The 23,695-nt window shown below is 41.3% G+C and overlaps 1 protein-coding gene across 8 annotated transcripts in view; it reads left to right on the top strand.

Moving 5' to 3' along the window:
* The first annotated feature begins 748 nt into the window (after positions 1-748).
* MAGIX (MAGI family member, X-linked) overlaps positions 749-23,695 on the top strand; it is a 35,225-nt gene continuing 12,278 nt past the window's right edge. For 2 of the 8 annotated variants that reach the window (XM_039324464.1, XM_039324465.1), the window contains exons 1-5: positions 4,801-4,881; positions 8,194-8,369; positions 8,489-8,565; positions 13,198-13,743; positions 18,443-18,763. In XM_039324464.1, the coding sequence (XP_039180398.1) occupies positions 4,846-4,881; positions 8,194-8,369; positions 8,489-8,565; positions 13,198-13,743; positions 18,443-18,763 (1,156 nt within the window). In that variant the 5' untranslated portion in view covers positions 4,801-4,845. Of the gene's footprint in view, positions 1,043-1,676; positions 1,844-3,904; positions 4,882-8,180; positions 8,370-8,488; positions 8,566-13,197; positions 13,744-18,442; positions 18,764-23,695 lie in introns of those variants that run through there. The other 6 variants (XM_039324459.1, XM_039324461.1, XM_039324462.1 and 3 more) reach the window with 6 other exon arrangements.

Consider the following 23,695-nt stretch of genomic DNA (forward strand, 5'->3'; position numbering starts at 1 on the left):
ACCTTAACTACTAAACCACACCGGCTTTCATGCCATTGCTTTAATCAGATGAAGGTTGCTCTCTTGTGAACAGCAGGTGATGCCATGGTAGTTAGCTGTTACCGTTTTTTGTAGGCACAGTGGTGATTTCCACCAAAACAGCGAACACACGCTCAGCCTTCCTTTTGGGGGAGCATGAAGGGATTGCGATTTTTTAATGCTCTTCCTTTAATAGCCTTAGTTCAGGGTAGGATGCTCAACTGGGGTGGGTCCTGGTGAGGACCATCATAGCCATTATGAAGGTTGGGAGAGTGAACAAGGTGGTTGTGGAAAGGACCTAAGCTGGAAATGTCGGTCTCTGATGCTGCAGTCCAGTATGTGCGTGTGCCCACGTGCAATCACTTCACTTTTCCTTTAAAGCACGACTAAGACGAGGGTCCGCTTGTGTAACGTTGGAAGGAAGGGCTGAGTGATTCGACGTCATGAGGATAATTCATAATTGCGCTTGCGATTTACTGTAGAGATGCCTCAGTTCTGCCCAAGATGCGAAGGGAAAAACGCACCAGGTCTTCAAAAACAGAAACGTAACGCATGCTAATAATATAATTAGTCAATTGTAATAATGTAATTAACTAATAATAAAAGGCTGCCACGGGAGGCAGTACTCCCGACGCGCGTCAGCGGCCCCTAGAGGCCAGCAAGCGCGTGACATCGGTGGGGAAAAAGGCTCCTAGGAAAGGAGAGCCTGGTCTTGCGGATTATCTGCTGCTGCGATGTTGCCATTGGCCAGCCCATCCGTCCTTCTTTTCTCTTCCCGCTTCCACGGGCCTCCTTTTCAGTCGGGGAGGAGAAGGAGCATAGCAATCGCCGTCGTCATGGCTACAACCGATGGTCCCTCCCCTGCTCACTGCTGCTATTTAGGGCAGCTTCAGCAGCGAGGTGGCTCCTAGCCGCTCTGGATCCCGCCGCCGCGACTACCGGTGCCATCCCCGTCACAGGGGCTTCGTGCAAGACAGGCGATTCAAAACCGGCTTCAGCGCTGGCGGCGGGGACCGTTAAAGAGGTAAGGATATCCGTCCCCTTCAGCGATTTCTTTTTCCCGGCAGGGCCATAGCTGGAGGATGACCTGTCCTGGCTGGATGGCCCAGGCTGTCCTGGCTGCAGGGAGGCTGCAGGAGAGCGAGAAGCGAAAGATCCCGGGTGGAATGGGGGAGAGAGAGTGGGGCTTTGTGGGAGAAAGGTGGCTCCCTGCCTGGCTGGCTGGCTGGCTGCCCTTCGCGAGGATGACCGAAAAAGGAAAGAGAGAGAGAAAGCTGGATGGATTATGGCATACTGGAAAAGTGATAGGATTTGTCAGGGGAAGAATAGCGATGGATAAGATGGGACAAGGCCGGGGAGAATCAGGTGGGGGGAGTATAGTGTCCTTTTCTGTCGGGTTTTATCACAGGCAAGCACACATGGGCCAGCTACTTTATCTGCAACGTTTTGGAACTTGTTATCTGGGTGGAGAGAGGGTAGGGATCAACAGGGACTAGCCATCCTCTGGGAACATGGCTTTAGCTCTGTCATGATTGCCAGGACAGAGGCCTGCACGTGGAGTCAGGCAACCTCCTCTCGTCCACCTTCACAGCATCCGTGGTCTCCTGTTGTCCAGAGCATCCCCCTAAGGTCCCTGATAAAACCCGTTTCCTTTCCAGGGGTCCCAGGACATTTGGTCTATTGCCTGGTTTCCGAAAGTGGGGTGCTGATCTTTGTCACACCATGATGCATGTATGACTCAAGGGAATGACATCCAAAGGAGTCCAAAGGATTGCAGGGATGTTCTCCACTCAGACAGTACATTTAGTCTATATAACAGTAATAGGTGAGCTGAAATAAAATCATCTTCTTGTATGCATCTAGTGATCTCACGGCTGATAAGGAAAAATGTGGGAGTCACTGCAGTACAGTACTGGTTATTAGAAACACTAGAGGATTTTTGGAATTGGGGATTCGTCCCAAAAGTTATTATCACTTTGTTTCCAGGTATAACACATAGAAAACAAATGGTTTGATACTTACCTTTAGCTTACCTGCCTGCCTGAACCCTGTGGCTAAATTATGCTTGTATTATTTACCCATATTCTGCCTTTCACCAGTTTTTTTAGATATATGTAATTCATTCTCAAGAATTCTTTCAATGTATTATCCCCCCCCCCAAGTTAGGGGATTGTAGGTGATCAAAACATTTAAGTCGTCCAAGCTTGGCTAGTGGAACAGCATACGGTCAAAACTAAAATATTTGAAACATGAAAGTAATCATAACACTCATTATTTTTGTAGTGTTGAAAGTATTTCCTGTATATTGCTTTAGTGCAATAGCAAAACATTCATGGCCGTGGTGAGATTTGAATAAAATTTAACTGAAATATTTATTTTGTCTCTTGACCACCACGCTGTGTACCAAGTCTTAGAAAGGTTGGCTTCACTAAACTTATTAGTGAATATGTCTTAGGAAAATTTAGTAACCTATGCATAAAATTATAACCACTATGCTGTATAAGATTAGCACCTGCTTAAGCTAGTTTTTCTTACATTCCATAAGATTTCAGCTCCCTTCACATAGAAAATTTATTAGTCAGAAAGATGACTAGCTAAAAAGCTTTTCCCCGACCTGTCAGCTTTCAGTATGCAGAAGCTCAAATTTTTAATGATAGAATGTGGATGTAATTGCTTCATCTGCAGGCTGGAGCAATCCAGTCCAGAAAAAGCTTTTCCACTTCATTCTACACATTGTATAATCCTTTTCAGATTTATTTGAACATGCAGAGATGAAGGAATGGGATTACGCCTTCCTGATCTCCATGTGTTCAGAGCAAGATCTAAAGAATAAAAAAAAAAAAACACCCTACCACTTGTGAGATGGACGGCTATATAAATTTGATAAATATTTTAAGGCTTCTGAATATATGTAGGGAGGCCTATATGTTGATAACTTTGCAGAAGGACTCCTTTAAAATGTATTATGAATGCAAGGAAGTCAGGCACATGCAATATTAATGCCCACTATATCCACTTAATACCAGAAATGATCTCCTAAAGGAACAAGAATTAGTTTTTCTTCACTAATGCCTAATTTCCTAACTGCAGGCATATATGGGAGATCACTGAAATCATTTCCCACATACTGTGAGTAAGGGTTAGGGAATTGATTTTCATTTTGTGAACACACTTCATTTTTAAACAGTTTTTTTCAGCTTCTAAAAGCGCATAGCAGTAAAATAGAAATGTTACCTGAGGGGACAGAGCAAAAATGCCAGGCCTGATTTTTTTTATTTTTTTTTTATTTATTAGGGAAGGGGACCATTCAGAGTAAATGTGCTTATTAGTGTTCTTTTGCTTAAAAAGACTCAACACTGAATTTGGGGGCTTCTCTAGGAGTTGCAAAAATTAGATTTAGGTCCATGTGTGGCCTCCCAGAATTGGGTGGCCTACTTTTGCCATAAATTGCCTTTCCCAAAGCCGTTTGAAAATTTTCAGGCTGCCATTCTCTTTCGTACAAATCTTTTTTTTTCATTTAATGATGTTAGCAACTGATTGGCATAAGAATTTCCAAACATTTTCCTAAGTGTTTTATAATAGTATTATCACAGAATTATCACAATTGTTGTCTGATTATAGTGTGGCAGCCTCTATTTCTTGAACTGAAGAGTGTGTTTCACATGTTTGTAGCATTTAATCTAAATATTTTTATATTTGTTACACTTAGATTAGAGGTCCCCAACCTTTGGGGCACCAGGGACCAGTTCCATGAAGAGAGGTTTTTCCGTGGACTGGAGGGTATGTGGTTTTGTGTGCTGCCTGCATCTCGTGGATGGGGCTTGGCTTGTTTGTGCGGACCAGTTGCTGGCATGCTGCGGCCGGGTACTGGTCCACAGACCGGAGGTTGGGGACCCCTGATTTAGATTAAACATGGGGGAATATTCTATATAGACTGAGTCAGCTCCTTACCCAGAATGGGCAGATATTTTTAATGTTCCAAATTGGTCCAAATTAAGTTGGTCCTTTTTAGAGATGTGATCCATATCAAATTAGATCTGAATGGAATAGATTCATTTTCTGAGTTCATTCAAATGTTTTAATCTAATCTAATCTAAGTCAAATTGCACATCTTTAATTTACCTCCCCCTATGGTTGTCCCTGCTCAGGAAGTCTTAATATTTCCAAAAGCAGTTGAAAATGTTGGCAAGGCAAGTATGTCCATCTGTTCAGGATTCTGCTGCTATCTACTGTCCAAATTCAAGTTGACCTCTTACTTGGTATCTGGATTTCAGATCTATAGATTCTATGACAGTCTCCCCTTTCCACCATAATGTGATGGGAAAATTGGGTGGTTTTAAAATGGTGGGTTAATTGCTATCAAGTCCAATTCCCTATTGCTCAGTCAGAGTTTGGCATCTTTAAATGCTGTGGCTGTTGCCACCAATACCGAATATTTGGGCTTATAGTACTGGGGAGAGTATAAGTAACTGGCAACGGGAAGAAAGGAAGGAGCACTGAAGACAATGCCCCATATAGATGGCCTTTGCTTTCTGTCTCTGGTGGGCATGGGGCAATTCTGTTTCCCATCTGCCTATTCTAAGACAAACATAGTCCTCTCCATGCTCTCTTTTTTCCTCATAATAACTTAAGATATAGTTGACTGAAAATTGGTTGATCACTGGCTTATGGCTAACCAGTGGCTAATGGGAATTTGCACCCAGATTTTTTTCTCTCCTGGTTCCAGATTTCTATCCAGCGTGCTATAATGACTCTTAAAACTAATTTCCCTTATCTGCATAGCCATGACATGGATGCTGTATCATAATTCAACAGGAAGAGCACAGAATGTGGGACAAGTCTTACTGTATATGTAGAAAACAGGTGAGGGATGTCTTGTATATGAGAAAAATACTTGTTAGCATAATAGTGATACTATCAATATTATTTAGGATGATCTGGAAGCTTTTTGCTAAAAAAATAATAATACAATAATTATGTTTTAGTAGACAAAAAGAGATCTTTGGCAATAGCAAAAGCTGAAGTTGTTTGCTAAACCATAGTATATGTATCATGGGTTCTGGGTCTTATGACTGACAGAAGTTCCCATTATTTTAGACTGAGAGTTGTTCTTCCCAACCCTTTGGACTAGAATGGACTCTAGGCTCTTGTCCCTGAAATTTCATGCTCTGCCAATGATCTTGAACCATAATGGTGCTTAGAGGGATTTATTTATTTATTTGATTTTATCTCGCTTTTATTACTTTGTAAGTAACTCGAAGTGGCAAACATACCTGATTCTCCTCCCTCCTCCTCTTTTCCCCACAACAACAATCCTATGGGGTGGGGTGGGCTGAGTGAATGACCCAAGGTCAGCCAGCCAGATCCCCCTTAGGAGGGGGAATAAGAAGAGGGAATGATTGTGTTACACTATATTGCAGGGCTGTCAAACTCAATTTCATGGAGGGCTACATCAGTATTGCGGTTGTCCTTGGGAGGGCCGGGTAGGTATGGCCAGGGTGGGCGTGGCTGGAGTGAGTGTGGCCTACTGGGTGGGGGTGGCCAGCTCTACATCATTCATGTCAAGGGTGCCTGTGAGGGCCTGGGCAGGAGTGCGACAGATCTGACGGTCTCTGGCAGAAGGGGGTGGGACCAGGGTAAGAGCCAAGGCATAGTCCACTGGAAGAGCTTGCTGAAACCCTTCCCCGAGAGCCCATCAAGCCGAATAGGTGAAGTAGGCCAGGGCTATTTGCTGGCCACTTCCAGGCAATGGTGCATTTCTTCATTCCTCACAAAAGGTGACACCTCCCTAGCATGCACCCAGGGGGCAGGGCTGACACGGCAGGGCCCGGTCCCTTGCTGTTTCCAAATGGCCTTATGGAGCTAAGACTGAATGTGTTTCAGCCTAGATGGCCACCACAAAATTGTACATTGGCTCCCGGCTGGCCTGGGCCAGGGCCAAGGTAGTGGGGGCCATTCCCTCACTGTTTCAAGGATGGCTTTGCGGGCCACATGAAACAACTTTGCGGGCTGCATCTGGCCCCTGGGCCTTGTGTTTGACATATCTGCTATATTGTATATAATTTGTGACAACATAGCTTGTATGCAGTTACTTGATTATCTTTTCATACTATCGAGCCACTGCAAAGAGAGGAGCTATAAATTCAGGACACTTGTTTATTTTTTTTATTCATTCATTAGATTTATGTGGCCTCCCATTTTATAGAATATAATCCTGGATGACTCACAATAGCAACATACAAAAATAACTTAATAAAAAAATTAAAGCTCTTAAATACACACACACAAACATGCACACATACACACACATTCATCTCAGATGCTATAACACTCTTATCCCAAATATACATGTGATGAATTCAACAATAGCTGCCTTTCTATTTCCTGTAGTATCTTATGTCTTGTGCATACTGAAAAGTAAACTCTGGGGCAGGACTTCATTAAATATTTGGAGCATACCAAAAAGATACCATCCTACACAGTGGCTGCATAATGCTGAAATATAATACTCTTTGATCATGATTTACTGCAGTGGTTCTCAACCTTTTTATACGGCGACCCCGGTCATAAGGACGCGCCGCCCCCATGCGCGGCGCCGCCCCCTGAGGGAAAAAAATGGCAGATCGCGTTGTTTGGCGACCCCCGTAAAATGGTCGTTTGACCCCAAATGGGGTTGCGACCCAAAGATTGAGAACTGCTGATTTACTGTGATGTGTTGAAATCACTTATTCACTGCAGAACATCAGTTTATGGTGTTCTTTCTTTGCAATATTTGGAGCTTTTTTAGGCCATTTACTGCTGAAACTTAGTGGCCCAATTTCTCACCATTTTGAGGCAGATATCATAGAAAAGCTATAGTGTACATCCTACAGTGGGATTAACATAGTTTAAAGAACAATGATGCCCCTCTGTGCCAAAACTCTTCTCCAAACAAGAGGGAAAATCATCCCTATCTAATTTGCATCACCCACTATGGTCCTGGGATTCCCCTCCCAAAAAAAAAATCAGTGTAGCTTCTAGTCCACTTACAACATTGTTGGCTCATGGCTTCAAATTATGAGTAAAGGTCTGGTTGTGCATTATCCCAAGATGTGGTTATAATGCAGTGCAGCTCACAAACCGTATACAATTCCAGAACAAGAGCCAGTTGAATCTCCCAGTGATTTGATTACTCACTCAAGCTTGTGATATCTTTTACCCTCCATGTTTCCTTTGTTACTTGTCAGGGGTTTTACTTGTGTACCAATGAACAGTGCAGGACCTCCACTGATGTCCGCTGGTATATGTGGATATCATATACATATGATGTATTTTCACTACATGGAAATGCAAATAATGTTGACAATTGGAAATATGCCCGTTGGGCAGGTTTATGGGTGAGGGGCAGGATAATTGTAGAGTCCTGTACCTTCAGCAAACTTTTTTCTTTCTTTTTTGTTTGCTTTTGGTTTTCACAGGCTAGATGGTGGTGAGGAGATAGTCAAGCAAACAGCAGACCACAATGTAGTTGCTGGGTCCTGTTGCACAGGTTTAACAAGTATGAGTCTTAAAATCAGGGCTTATGAGCTATTTTTGGCTACCACCGTCTCCATTCATAGAGTTGGAAGGGGCCTTATTGCTCCAACTCCCTTCTCAGTGCAGGATCCACCAGACCCTCTCTGACAGATGATGATTTTTTCCTTTGTTTGGAGACTTTTGACAGAGAAGAAGTCAACAGTTCATGTGACAGTCATTTCCATAGACAGGCGTCAGAAAGTTCCTTCTGATCTCTAGGCTGAATCAGCTTTCCCCAAATTTTAATCCACTGGTTCTGGTCCTGCCCTCTGTAGCAATAGACAATAACTCTACTCCTTCTTCTGTATAAAAATTGTAAATATATCTGAGCATGTTCTCAGACATCTGTTCTACAGGCTAACATATTCTGATACTTAATTCATTCCTCGTAAGGCTTGGCTTCCTGATTTTTCACCAGCCTCTGGACTTGCTCCAACTGGCCATTGTTTTCTTGGAACTGTGGTGCCCAGAGCAGAACCCAGTACACCAGTAGCATCCAACCAAGGCAGAATTGAGCAAAACAATTATTCCCCTTCATCTGGACTCTGTGCCTCTGTTAATGCATCTGAAAATAGCATTCATGTTAAATACCTTTTGAATCATGTCAGTGTCTCCTCACAGGACAAAGTAAAGCAACCTCTGGGGGCCCTGCAAAGCCCCCCATCTGGATGTGGGGGGCTCAACCTGGGCCCCCGAAGTGAGATCCCTGGCTGTGCTGACTGTGGCGCAGTCATGGGGGGTGCTGGTCCCCATGTCCATGACTGGAGATCTGAACGGATTGAACCCTGTGGCATTAGGTGAGTCCAACTCAGTGGGGTGATGAACAGATACAAGATTTTGAATGAGAGGGGAGATGGAAGAGAAGCTTTTTTGTCTACATATATTCATGCCTTCTTAACGTCCCTTTTTCCCAAAGCTGCAGCACACGGCAAAGCCCCCAGGTGACTTGTGAAACTCGCATCCCTGCCACGGAGACTACCCCAGCTGCGGGAGGTAAGTTTTGAGGGTATAAAAAGGGCAGACACCAAAGAGATATAGGGTGAAACTGTTGCTTGGCAATTCATTTTTAACATGTGGCTCACATTTTCAATTGATTAGAGGCTAAAGGATCAGCAGCTTTGTCTCTGATTAATTTCCACTGAATTAAAATTGGGGGCAAAAGGCTGTTTAATTTGACCTTCTCCTTATTTTTATTTTTTTTTTTGAATAATAGCAAGACCTTATGGAGCATTACCTGGCTAATTATGAATTGTTTGTGTTTATACTTGGCCTTCTCATACTTGCAGTTACTAGTGTTTTGGGTTTGTGCAGGACAGGTAATAAGCAAAGGGAATCTTCTGCCATGCAGCAATATTTGTTACTATGGCAGAGATACTGTTTTTTTTTACAATACCTTATACAAGTATTATAATACAGGTATTATACACAAGTAGTCCTTGATTTATGACCATTAATGGAGCCTGCCCACCACGGTTGTAAGTCATGACTATAATAGTGACTGACTTGATTTTACAACCTTTTTTGTTGCGGTTGTTGAGTGAATTCCATGATCAGTTTTGTGGAAAATTGGAAGTAAATGCCAGTTTTCAGCAACACCATCATAAAAACATGGACGTGTGACTCCAGGATACTACCAATGGCTGTAAATGCGGGCTGGTTGCTGGTTGCTGAATGACCAAATGCAGTCACATAACCACTGGGGTGGGCAGCTGTCAGAACTTTGGAATTGGGTCATAAGTACTGACAGGGAGGTCCATTGTAACTTCCAACAATCACTAAACAACCAGTTGTAAGTCGAGGACTGCTTGTATTCTTATTTTAGTAGTGAATTCATTGATAAACTAGTTACTATTTATAAGTATAAAATAAAAGGTAGATTTTTTTCCCCTTTGTTCAAATCACATAATTTATTAAAGCCATAAAGCCAGAAACAGTAAAATCTCCAATAGAAGAACTGTTATATACATCTCTATCAGAGAAAAAAAGGAGACAAATAAAAACATGTATAATAAAATAAAATAAAAATATTATTAGTAAAAGAGAAGAATAATCAATTATTCAAGATTAGTTAATGGTGTAATTTATTGTGTAGATGGAGGCGCAAAATATTTTGGGGGGATATTTTTGAGTCCTTATCAAAAAGAACTAACAGTCAGTACAAATCCCTGTCTGGAAATTTCTTCAAGATCAGATAAATGAAGTCTGTCTAGACCAGGGGTCCCCAACCCCCATTCCATGGACCAGCACCAGGCCACGGCATGCCAGAAACTGGGCCGCGCAAACAAGCAAAGCCCCATCCGCAGGATGCAGGCAGCACACAAAACCAGACTTCCTCCGGTCCATGGAAAAACCTCTCTTCATAGAACCAGTCCCTGGCGCCCAAAAGGTTGGGGGCCGCTAGTCTAGAGGCCTTATATATTATAGGAAGCAGCAGTGTAGCATTGGCTTAGAGTTTCTATGAAATCAATACCACATGGACATAAGCAAAGACACAGAGGAGTACCCTTAAAACCTTCAAAAAGGACTGCGAAGGGTAGTGCATCCAGCCTGACTAAAGCGAAAAACCTTATGAAATTTCAAAATTGTGATAGACTTTGTATTTGTCATTTGTATTTTTAATTTTGGTCTTTAAGATTGATAATTGTTAATCTTGTTATTAAAATAATAATAAAGATATTTTTTTTTAAAAAAAAAAAAGGTCTCCTCTGCCAAAATAGCTTGCATTGTCCATATTGCAAAAGAGATATTTAAATTTCCTCTTTACCTGCCCTGCACCTTTGGCAGAAGTGGATGAAGGGTGGTAATTTTGACACAGGAGAACTGTTTGGCCTTGCCCATCCTTCAGTTACTTAGGTGGAGATTTTGTCAATGAGTGCAACATTTAGGCCTTAGGGCAGGGGTAGGCAACCTTGGCTCTTTCATGACTCGTGGACTTCAACTCCCAGAATTCAGGAATTCTGGCAGTTGAAGTCCATGAGTCATAAAAGAGCCAAGGTTGCCTACCCTTGCCTTAGGGCAAGGCTTAAGAAGAACTAGCCCAAATTACCTCATGGGTAATTTTAAAATAAATTGATGACAACAAAGGATTAGTGCTTTCTGATCTTTTTTTTTTTTTTTTTGACATCTCAAATGCGTGACCCCAACTAAAAGTGATCTGTTTATAACTTTGGCAAGAGATCTCTGTCTCAGCAGCTCACTTGGGGCAGAAGAAGGAAGAGCATGAAAAAGAGTGACAGGAGTGTTAGAAAGCAGGGCTGCTGCTGTTGATAGGAAGACAAAGGTAATTGCTGCGGGGGGGGGGAGTTATTTAACATTGCCAAAATGATTAGTGTGGCCAGTGATCAAAGCCTCTTCTAGCATATATAAAAAAGGGGGAGGGCTTTGATAGGTCAGTCACTGCCATTTTGATGTCATTTCCCCCCCCCCCCCGGACCTCCCTTGTTTCAGCTAATAGATTCTGAGTGTCATGAAAAAGCAGTAAGTACAGGTAGTCCTTGACTTATGACCACTTGCTTAATGACCATTGGAAGTTATGGCAGATTTCCCCAGGCCTACTTATGATCCAGATTCAAAGGTCTGATGGCCGCGTCCCCGCATGGTCACACGATTGTGTTTTGGGCACTCGATAGCTGGCCTGCATTAGCAGTAGCAATAGCACTTAGACTTATATACCATTTCATAGTACTTTACGTCCCTCTCTAAGCGGTTCACAGTCAGCATATTGCCCCCAACAATCTATTTGCAGTCTCCCTATATCACATGACATGATTTACAATGTTGTTGTTTTTGCTGAAAATTGCCATTTACTTCCTATTTCCAGCAAAAAACGCCCCTTGCAGACAATTGTGGATTTGCATAACAGCTGCTGCTAAAAAGGTCAAAGTCAGGTGTGGTCACATGGTGACTCATGTAACAACCTGCACTACTTATGACCATAATTTTGGGCTCAATTAGGGACATAAGTCGAGGACTACCTGATTGCTTTTGTTGTCAATATATTTTTACTTCCCAGAGATAGGGTTTTCCTGTAGGATTTTCTGCCTAATGTACAATACTAAAATAACATGGTGGGCTTAGAATTCTGTACCTTGGTGTGGATAGTTGAGGGACCTAATCTCTTTCTTTTTAGGCAACAAAACGTGTTAGATCAGGAGACAAAAAGAGAGAAAGGATGTCCTATTCATGCTTATATGTGCCCACCATATAAGCATGGATTTATTTCTGCCTATTGCCAACATGTAGTCCCTAAAGAAATATAACTCTTGAGAGACGTACTTTTCATGACTCGCCTCTGTGACAGCCATCCCATCCATCTTCTCAGCCTTAATTACAGTCTTCTCTGGTACTCCTGAGAAAAGGAGGAACTGACTTAAGACAGTTGGAGCAAAAGACATTTTTCAGATCCAGATCTGATATTAAATATAGGTTGCAATCTTATGCCTGTTATTTACTTGTGAGGGAATGTCCCCTCAGGAAATTTCACGGCACCTGGGATGATCTCACCCAACCACACCAGAAGCAATTAGATGGTTAGCTGCCTCAGATATCGAATTATAACATCTACCCCATTGCAATTCTATGACTCCATATTATGGTGATTTTATTATGGTTTTATCTTAGTTTAATATATTATCCTAGTTAATATATTATCTTCTACATTGTTTTGTCCACATAACTTACAGATGCACACACATATATTCTGATGCTTTATTTAAACTACATTTGTATATCAGTGATTGCCTGACCTCTATAGATGCCATACGCTAAATAAATAAACTTGAGCAGGGGAAGCCCAACTGAATTCACTGAGGCTTATATTTGAGCTGAAGTGGACAGGATTACCCTTTTCAAACTCAAGCAGATGAATGGCTAGTTTGTAATCATTTTATAGCCTTGCATTCCCTAGCAGTGACTAATCTTGGCTCAAGCTGATCTGGATACTTGAAATTCATCGAAATTTCCTATTTTGCCCATTTAAATGTGAATGTGAATATGACATTTTGCCTCGGAGTTGAACTGTTTTAGTATCTTGTGTTTTAGCAAGCATTTGCTTATTTATTTATTTTCACATGTATACCCCACTTCAACCAGTTCTGCACTGGATTACTAAAGCTACTCAACCATAAACCTATATGAAATTTCATATCACTGTAAAATACTTTCAAATACTAAATGCTATGTTATACCACCAATTAAGTACTTGCTTCATCAAATACTAAGTCTCATTGCTTATAAGCTATTAAATATGGAAAATTAGAAATGGTTACATGTCGGTTATTAAATCTATTACATAACATAGTTCAGGTACTGTCCTGTACTGGCTCTGCCTTTGACAAATGATTTTGACTGGAAAATATCTGAGGTAAAAATTGGGGTGAGATATTTAGCTTTGATTCAGCCCTCACCTTGACTTAAAGCAGAATTAAGCAACTGAATATCATGTGGAGGTTAGATGTCCACTCCATCAGCCCTTGCCAGCATGGCCAGTGGCAAGATCTTGGGTGAACTGTGGTTCCAAACAGCTGGAGGAGCCCAGTTTGCCGTCCCTTTGGCCAAAGGATGCTGTGTTGTTGCCTGTCGTGCATAGACCAAGAGAGCTCTCTTTGTTTTCCTTCCACCTTGCAGTGAATGTCGTAGTAGTAGTTGACGGGAACTGTATCCTCCAATATACCCATCGTCAGTCACCTTGTTCCTGCCTTTCTGATGGGCAGCCTCTCTTGACCCGACGCCCTCCACCAACTTACGGTGCTATACCCCCCAGTCCCATTATTCCCAGAGGCCCAGCTTGTGGCCAAGAAGCTGGACCGGCCCCATCACGCAGGACCCGTGGACTCAGCGTCCGCTGTTGCACCAAAGCCTGCCTGGGCGATGAAGAGGAACATGCCGAGCGGCATCTCCATCGGGCGCCACCCTGCAGCCGCCTTACCCCTGTGCCCTTGCCCTGCAGCCCTTCTGGGCCCTGGTTTGGAGTAGGATCCCTCAGTGGAGGCAGGCGAGGGGCTCGGGTTGTGAAGATCTGGGACCGGCAGCGATGCCCTTTGCTGGAAGAAGGAGATGTCATCGCCAAGGTGAATGGGGCTGACGTCCGAGATCTGAGCCCTGGAGAAGTGGAGAGTGTGTTGCAGGAGCGTATGCGAACGGGAGATGTGATCCTTCTGGTGGAAAGGAAAGGTGAGCGACATCAGCTCCAAGAGTGGGCTGTGTGGCTTTCTCCCCAAGTCACTTGCTTAGCTCTGCCGGGCTGGACTGGCATTTTGCTCCACTTGCCTTTATGCTTAGGATGATCCTGACAGCTGGAAGCAATCAGGAGGGAGAGCTCTGATCACTGCTTGGGGGGGGGGGTCGGTGTGTGTGTGTGACAAAGGACCAGAGTTCAAGTTCTCTGCCAGAGAAGAAGCACTATATAATTCTCAGACAAGGAATTCACATTTATATGTAAGTTACTAATACAAACAGTTTGCAAAATGGCTGTAGCATGGTGCCATTATTACTAATAACAATGTCCTCATATCTCACTTTAGTCACAATTGGAATCTGATCTTAACCACACCTCCGTCAAAATCTTGCTTTAGCCACAGTTTTTATAAGAGCAATAACACTACACACTTAGTACAGATACAACAGTGTTTCTTACAAAAAATGATGCATGTAGGGTAGACACATTCCTTAAAACATCCATTTATATATATTGGATTGCTGAGGCCTAATAGGGTGCATAGTTCTGGTTATTGAAGAATGCATATCTCTTGTAATTCACATTGCATTCTTACATCGGGAGGCACCAGAAAGATTCATGTATCCAAGGCCATCCCAAGACAGTTTGATGCTAAGGCCAAGCTTGAGAGGCTGCCTTCTTCCATCCCATATGCAGAAACCTGCTGACTCTAACTTCAACACTGGCAATGGCCCACCACCACACCTGAGAACTGTGTAGGAGGTTAAAAGGTGTACACATGGTCCTTGGGAAATGAAGAAAGAGCTTAGAAACATCTTCAGTATCTGCTGCTTGAAATGCTTGCTTCACTTACCCAATGATGGGGCTAATCTTCCCGGGTTCAAATTCAGTCCCATTGTTGTTTGTAGGGGATGCAACTCTAAATGATTTGGTGTGGGGTTCGGGTGCCTTTGAGTCAGTGTTGACTCAACTACGTGGATTATTCCATTCCATTTTTGGCATTTTTCATAGCAAGGTTTTTCAGAAGTTGTTTGCCCTTGCTTTCTTCTTAGGGCTGAGAGAGAGAAAATGACTGACTCAAGTCACTCAACTGGCTTCATACTTAAGGAAGAACTAGAACTCATGATTTCCCAGTTTCTAGTCTAATGCCTAAGCCACTACACCAAACTAGCACTCAAATGAACTTAGAGTAGCCATAATGCATTTAAGACTTAGACACCCATTTCAACACATTAATGCTGCTTTCCTTATGCTCACCCCATTATTACAGCAGAAGAAACCTGGAAACAAGAGTACCATATTGCAAAGAAGCATTTATATTGCTCAACACAGCTGTCATCCACACACAATATTCAACAGATCCGGTTCTGATCAGAAGCTGCCCTATTTTATTGTAAATGCTTATATGCTGGATGTGCCTTCTAACTGGGGTATAAATGTTGAAAATAGGTAAATGGCTTGCCTGTGACACTCATGCCACTTCATTCCACAAGTGAGTTGTAATAAATAGTACTGTCTTCATGGAGTGAGAAAAAGATACTCTGAGAAAACGGGACAGTGGCCCAGTTATGGGATTCTTTTGAGGGAAGATTGTAGAAGGCAACGAAAAACTTTTGGGCAAAAATTGTATTTTTAAAAAAATGAAATTTCAGATTGTGCAATACTGATTTTGATTCTTCTCCATGACCTCCTCTTTCCCAATCTATCAGCATTTGAATTTTAACAGTCTGTCTGTTGGAATATGTGTGCATGGTTTTTGTTTCACCTGTTCAAAGGGGATTGTCTTCATTGTTTAGCCAGCTTCCCCAACCTGGAAATTTGGGTAGTTGTACAAGCAGTTCTTGCTTACCAACTGCCTTGTGCACCAGTAACAATGTTGGGGGGAAAAAATTGCAACCAATCCCTATATGTATGACTTTCGCAACATCCCTCAATCACTGATCACCATGTGCAGGGGTGTCAAACTGCCGGCCTGCAGGCGGGTTTCATCATACTGAAGCCGCGCCCACCCCATTGCCGACAATGGCAAAACCGGCCCGATATGTTGCACGATGTCACGTGACGTTGCGAGTTTGACATGTCTGACCATTTGCATACTTTGCAACCAGCTTGCAACAAGCAGACTTAATACAGAAGGTAGAAATAAAAGCGTAAATCACAGTCAAATGATTCTTCAATTAGGGACTGTATTATTTCACTTAATGAAAAAAATGAATTAAAGTCATAAGCCCACTTATGGTCACATGATTTTCCTCTTAGAGTTGCTAAGTTGCCAGTCCCAACTGAGGCTGCTAAATGAGGACTAGCTGTATTGCATCTGATGTTCACCAAATTAGAAAAGGCTGGATTACATAATGATGTTAGTATACAGTTAACTAAATGCTTTTATATATCATATATATATATATATATATATATATATATATATATATATATATATATATATATATATATATACATTTTAGATTGCCAACAAAGAATAAAGGGAGAACTGGAATAGCTATTTCGAGCTTCTTAACTCTCTTCAGCCAGACAGAAGAGATTCGGAGATTCGAACCTGGGCTGTGTGCATGTTAGGCAGCTGTATTAACCTCTAGGCCACAGGCTCTTTCTCACTTTGTCAGCTGTATCAGGGAGGGAAGAGACATATATATAGGTAATCCTCAACTTACCTCAACTGAGCCCAACATTTCTATTTCTAAGCAAGAATTTTGCCCCATTTTATGACCTATCATGGCACAATTTTTAAGTGAATCACTGCAGTTGTTAATAACACCCTTTGTAACGTGAATCTGGCTTCTTCACTGACTTTACTTGTCAGAAGATCACAAAACGTGATTGCAGGACCCCAGGACACTGCATCCATCATAAATATGAGCTAGTTGACAAGCGTCCAAATCACATGACTTCAGGGATGCTGCAATGGTGTGTGTGAAAAACAGTCATGAGTCACTTATTTCAGTGCTGTTTAACTTTGACCGGTCATTAAAACAAATGATTATAAGTTGAGGACTACCTATATTCTTATTTAATATCAAATCGTGGTTTTCCACATTTCAAAAGCTAACTGTAGACTCCAGAGATATTCATGTTTTTCTTCTCTTTTGAAATCACAAGGAGGAAATCAGAAGTTTCTATTTGGAATTAAAAAGTAAGGTATTCAAGATGAGCTTAACTTCTGCAGAATTTAGGGATATATCCATGTCATTTTTGGGGGACAGCAGAATCGTTCTGCTATTTCAGCTGTAGCCCTGTGTGGAGGCAAACCAGATGTAGGTGCTTCTATCTAAACCTTAGTTCAAGGAGTTGTCTGATCCTTAAATGTGGTTAGAGAACCAGATTGATATAGTGTTTAGTCACCAGGCTGAAAACCATGAATTCTGCTTTGGGCATGAAGCCAGCTGGGTGATTTTGGGCCAGTAACATCTTCTCAATCCTAGGAAGTACGTAAGGGCAACCACTTCTGAAAATCCTTGCCAAGACAGTTGCAGGGAATAGTGGTTACCAAAACTCTGTTATAGTGAATTACAAGTTAACAGTAATAGTTATTTATTCTGAAAACTGATTTTTCTGTACAGAAAACAGCCTCCTTTAGCTTGCTTCCACAAATAAAAGTTAATAATCATAGTTTGACCAGACCTGGAAAATGTAATGCTGCATGAATGGACAGCTAGGAAAATGTGTAAGCTTCAGGAAAGAATAGATTTAGTTTCATGAACTGAATCAGCCTGTGGTCGATGTTAACTGCTATGTGTAAAATTCATCCAGATTACCGCATCCAATTTTGTGTTGGCTTCTAGATACTGTAAAAATTTACTGTTAACTCTGAGACTAGAGACTAGAAAAGATTGCTGTATAATGGGGCCCAATTCACATAACTTAAATTTATTCAGTTTAGGCACTTCCAGAGTCAAAATGACTCTGAGCAGCTCACAATATAACCAAAAAAGTTAAAAATACAATTCAAAATAAAACCAACAAACAAATAAATATGTATTTATATGCAGAAGACAGCAGCATCGCTAAATAGAAGCGGATCCCAGACAGCATCCAGATGGAAGACACACATTTCACCTTATGCTCTGTTCAAGAAAGGCATAATATTAGTGGCATAAAGCAGATTTTTGTCACGATTTGGCTGGTGCAAATTTATATCAATTAATGGGAGGAAAAAATCTGTTTCTTTCAAACTGAAAGCTAAGTTTAGCAAATACTATTTTGAGGGATGGTTTTAATTTGCAAAGATCTATGAAACTGATTTATAATCGTACCCTCTAGCTGGAGTCAAGTATTGACTCAAAAAGTGAAACTTTTAGTGATTTGCTGTGTTTGTGTTCAGCTGTTCCTCCAGCACTTCAGAGGACACACATAATACCCCCTCTTCCAGTTTTATCTTCACCTCAATCACATGGAGTAAGTTGGGCTTGTCCATAGTCACTCAGTGGGCTTCATGACTGAGTGGAAATTTGAAACTGACTTGTCATAGTCTCAGTCCAGTGATTTAAGCAGTAGACCATACTGGGTTGAAGACTCAGAACCTGAACTGGGAGACATAAAAAACAGATATAAAGTATACCAAGGTTGAGGTGTGGCCGAACACTTCAATCGCTGCTGAGAGTATTAATTATGTCATTTGGTTCTGCAGTTGGCAATCCCCCTAATGGAATTTTCCCTTTGCCCTTCTTGATCTTACAGGTCACCACTCCCATAGACATCCTCAGGAAAACTGCTCGGTTAGACGAGAACATTTCTTGCCCAACTCCACTCATAATAAAAGTGGTCCTCAGGATCTTTCTAACCCGTGGGGAGGTCCCCCAGGTGACACATTGACTGTGACCAGTTTTGTGGGTCCTGAACCTCGAAATGTACTTGTGTGTCCTGCTCGTTGTTCCCAGAGGCTGAGGAGGCCTCGCCCAGCAGGAGGGGCTGGGGAACCCAGAAATGTGGATGGTCCGAAAGAACAGCATGGATGTAGCATTGCACTAACAACCGATGGAGTTGTAGCTGAAAGAGCTGGTAAGGAGGATGGAAAATATTGTGAATAGTCTGCACCCAGGTCTTGCCAAAATTCCAAATGTTGTACTCCTGCTCTTTGAATCAGTTCCAAATATTTGCAAAACATACCTTTGTATGTAGCTCATTGCTGTCGCTGATGCAACTGCCTTAGAAATGAAAACAAACGAGCTGGCACTTAAAGACAATACAAAATAGACAATCGCACAATTCTTACATTAGGTAATCCCAAAGGCGCTTTTTTAAGAGGCAACTGGATTTTCTTGTTTTTATCTGAAGACGTTTTGCTTCTCATCCAAGAAGCTTCTTCAGCTCTAACTGGATGGTGGGGATCCAATCCACCATCCAGTCAGAGCTGAAGTAAAACGTGTTCAAAGAAAAACAAGAAAGTCCAGTTGCCTCTTGAAAAAGCACCTTTGGGACAGCCATGATCTGGATGACTGAGAATCTCCACATACATTAGGTAATGTTACAAAAGAGTGCAAGTTTCTGGGTTATCTGGAATCCCAAAAAAGTACAGATAATACAAAAAGCAAAGAATAGAGGAAGAAAAGGAATTAGGTCAAATGTGGTCATCAGATCTATTTTAAAATTGTGAAGACTTTGTACATTGAATGTATTTCTTACTAATAGGTAGTATCAGATTATATCTGGCATGCTGAGGCAAAAAATGATTTAACACACACATTTTCCCCAAATAAGCTAGAATCTTTTACTTTAGAATACAGGGGGAGGGGATGCTAGCTCAGAGGAAAACAGAAGTAAGGAAAAATGCAACCATCTTGATATCAGAAAAGCTGAAATTAGTTAAGCAATAAAGTTGTTGAGGACAAATTAGAGGCTGGAAAGACCATAATCTTCAAATCACAAAGATTCTCTTTGGGTGATGGAAAATATTCTGGTGATAGATTTCACCTTGATAAATTCTGTATTTAAATAAAAGAGGGCTTTTGATTCAGAATCTGGTATGATTATTATAGTTTATTCCCATTGCATAGTTCTGCAGAACCTCCACAAGTTTGCAAAAAGCAATCAAAAATGCCATGTCATATTTTTCATTTTCAGAATAATACCTTAAAAAAAGAACCCTAAGGCTGTCAATCTCTGTCACATCCAGCATCTCCAGCTGACATCTTTCAATGTATCTATACTAGTCATTGTTCAGTTTTAAGAAGAATAGCTAAGTTGCTACAAAAACACCAGTCATCTGACATTTTAAAAATTGCACATGTATGATTATAGGATTCAAGTTCGTGAGGACATGCAGTAATAAATATATTAATTTTGAAGTATCACGTGGATTTTTGAGTTTAAGTTGGGGAAATCTATTTCCTTTCTTCGTGGCCTGGTAAAATGTACATTTCTCTAAATCGTGTGCGTGCCTGTATTGAAGGCAGGAAAGAGAATTAAAAAAATCCTAAGAAGCAACCCAGCATAGTGGTGAAACAAGGGTGAAGTCAATGTAATTTTGTAAACAATCTCCTTGGGTTTTTTGATTGAATAATAGAATGGGAAAGCAAGTGCAATTGATTTCTGATATTTGAGAAAGCACCTGTCTCTCACATTGTGTTTAAAGAATTACAAGCCTTAATTATGTTTCCATGTGAGAGTAAAATAACCAAGCACTGTCTTTTAAACATACACACCCACACGCATAGAGCAACTTGTTCCTCCTGGTTCTGAACAGGTTAAGCGTCAGCCACTCCGTTCCCTCCCCTGAAAGTCCTTGGTTTATCAGGCAAAGGGAAAAATTCCTGAGAGGGGGGTCAGAGAAGAACAGAGAGCAAACAGGAGTAGCTGGGAGAGACGACACACCCCCCCCCCCCAGCTCTCTGTTTTAACTTCTTCCCTGATTGTTTCGGCACTCTCTCTACCTGAAAATGTTTGAGCAAGTTCAGACCGTCCTACGCCACATCCAGGACTTTAAACGTAAATATCCACTGCCTACCATTTTGTTTGCAGTTGATTTGGGGGGAGGGAGAGAAAGAAAGGGGTAATAGAAAAGTAAATTTTCTCTTTCCCCAGAAGGGAGTCCCGCTGACTTAAGACTAAAACTGAAGGAGGAGCGGAGAAGTTCAAGCGGACTCTTACAAGTTTCCCCGGTAGCTGCATATTGTTCAGAAATCCTTGTGGGGTTGTTTACTATCGATGATCAGAAAGGCATTTTATTAGCGTAGAAATCATTCAGCTTGTTTTTGAAAGTTCGGATGCACTGAAGATGTTAGGAAGGTGAAGATCTTTTGTAAGATCAGAGGGTATTGAGCTGTAAATGAGGAGCAGAAAAGAACATTCATTGGAATGTGGGGCATATTGCTGGACAATTGGGCAAATATCGGCAATAGCAGGTATACTTTTACTCCACTGCAGACCCCCAAATAAATGCCCCCCAAAAGAAAACCTGGAACTGATTTTTATTTTTAAAAAATTGAGCTTAGTTCTGAATTTGAAAATAAGTAAGAATGCAAGTGCACCTGATTGCCTCTCCCTCTCATGCGTGCCTCACATTCTCTTTAAGTGTTTCATTTCAGATTTTTTTTTTTTTTTTACCTTTGCTTTTGGCTGGTAGATTCTGAGATTCAGGTGAATCAACAAATCAGTTTCTGCAGCTTGATGTCTTTTCACCCTGATGCATGTTGTGGGGGGCAAAGTATAAAGTTGTTTGAGGGTCCCATCTGAGGAACAACAGTGTTTCTGCAAGAGGGCTAGGCATTTTTTTCCCAGGTAAGACTGGATAGATTTTCAGGTGGAGACCTCTTAAGCTTATTGATCAAAAGATAGTAAGGAATTCTGCAAGAAAAATGATGCAAATGAGAAAAGATGGAGCCTTTGCAAAAAAAGAGGACATGACAATATAAATCTTTTGTTAAAAAAAAAACATAAATGGGGGGGGGGAAGTATCATCTGGAACAATCCTTAAATCTTTTGGGAAACTGGTGGGCTGCAGTTTTTCTTCTTATCTTTTGATCATGAAGCCAATCTTATTTTATAAATTGTAGGTTGAATTCAACCATAATTCTTTTTTTTTTTTTTTTTTTTTTTTGCAGTAAGGCTTAGGAACATTCTAGACAAATTGGTTAGAGGAAGCACCCCCACCACTGTCAGAAGAATAATTTGGGGGTCCAACTCAAGGCGGGGTTGCGCAAGAATAAATAAAAATGAGATCCAGACATCTATGAGGAAATATTTATTCCTAAAAGCAACTGCAGAGAAATGGGATACAGTGGCAGACTTTTATAAGAGGAGCTAGTCCAGGATGTGGAAGTGTCTACTACGTGCTGATTTTAGAGTTAGAGTTGAGGGGCGTGTGTGTTGTGTATGCTTGTGAACATGCAGTTCCACTGGGAGACTTAAATAAGGTTTCCAGACCTTATCCTTTGATTAGCTCTGGGTAAATTATTTGGGAAGTTTGGGTAAGGGATTTTCCCTCTGCTATTTTTACTTGATTAATTTAGTTTCAGCTTGACTGTCAATTATCTAGTGGAGACTCTGATTCTCAGACTGTTGTGGATTCTGTTAATGTTTTAAGGGAAGATGGGAACAGTATAAAGAATGAAATATATTTGGATATAAAACTTCTTACACAGCTCTGGAGGATCTCATGTTCCGAGGCTACTGTGAGCTAAGGAGAGTGCGTGAAAATACAGAAATTAAGGGGATCTTCTTGTCAGCAAATTTAAGCAGCAATATGTGGATGTGGAAATCTCCCATCTAATACCCTAGTGAAGTTAAATATTCAGATTTGGGCAGGTAAACTTTGACACGTATGCAGGTACCTAATTCCCTCATTATATGGTACAAGGAATTACATTTTAGATATACTTATTCCCCTTTCAAGAGTAGCTGTTGTTTTTAATATATCTGGAAGGAAGGTTTTTGGGTTTGTTTTTTTAAAAAAAAAAAAACCACAGGCCATAGTGGCATTATTTAGTCTTTTCCTTGACCACGGAAAGCAGAATGTCAAGATAGCATGAGATGTTGTCAGGGCAGAGAATACTTGTGAAATTATATCTGAGCATAGGAACATGGCAGCATGGGATTAGGCCAGGATCCCAAATAGATGGATTGAGGAGCATCTTGGTTTGTGCAGGCTGATTTAAAGCAAAAACAAAAACAAAGCATAACCTGCAAATGTACAGATAATGTACATCTGCTGACGTGACTCCTTCTTATTCCTTGTTTCCACCCCTGAATCCGCAATTAATTAGAAGGGGACTGAAAGCAATTTTGCAGCCTCATAAAGGTGCTTTTTACTCCAGACTGCAGTTTACAATTAGTAGAAGAGGTGTAGGAGATGTGATGCTCACATTGCCTAGAGCTGAGGTGTAGGCTAAATATCAGAACCCAGCATAGTACTGCTCAGGGAGAAGCCAAATAAAATTAACTTGTTTACATAAACCAGACCAAATTACTTAGATAACAGGCAAAACAGTTGTTAAGTGAGTTTTGCCCCCATTTTGCCACTGTTAATTGAATCACTGAAGTTGTTAAATTAGTATCCCAGTTATTAAGTGAATGTGGTTTCCCCATTGACTTTGCTTGTCAATCAAGGGGATCACATGACCTCAGGAAAGACATGCCAGTTGCCAAGCATCTGAGTTTTGATCATGTGACTGTGGGGATACTGCAACAGTTGTAAGTATGAAAAATGGTCATAAGTCACTTTTTTCAGTCAGGAAACAAATGTTTGTAAGCCATGGGTTACCTGTATTTAGATTCCCCTGGCTAGATCTGAGCTCTTGTTTCAGAATCTGATAACATTCCTGCTTCTCAGAAATTTCTGCAGGGAATTTCCTTCCATGCTTTCAATCTAGCAAACTCAGGTCATACAGTTTCATGAAGAAAGTTCTCACCAGATCCTCACTTTGCAAATATGTTTATTCTTTTTAGTGATGGGATAGAACAGTGGTGGCGAACCTATGGCACGGGTGCCAGAGG

The sequence above is a fragment of the Crotalus tigris genome, unplaced genomic scaffold (genome assembly GCF_016545835.1).
Source record: "Crotalus tigris isolate CLP2741 ecotype Arizona unplaced genomic scaffold, ASM1654583v1 scf7180000024301.445443, whole genome shotgun sequence".
In the NCBI taxonomy this organism is placed as follows: domain Eukaryota; kingdom Metazoa; phylum Chordata; class Lepidosauria; order Squamata; family Viperidae; genus Crotalus; species Crotalus tigris.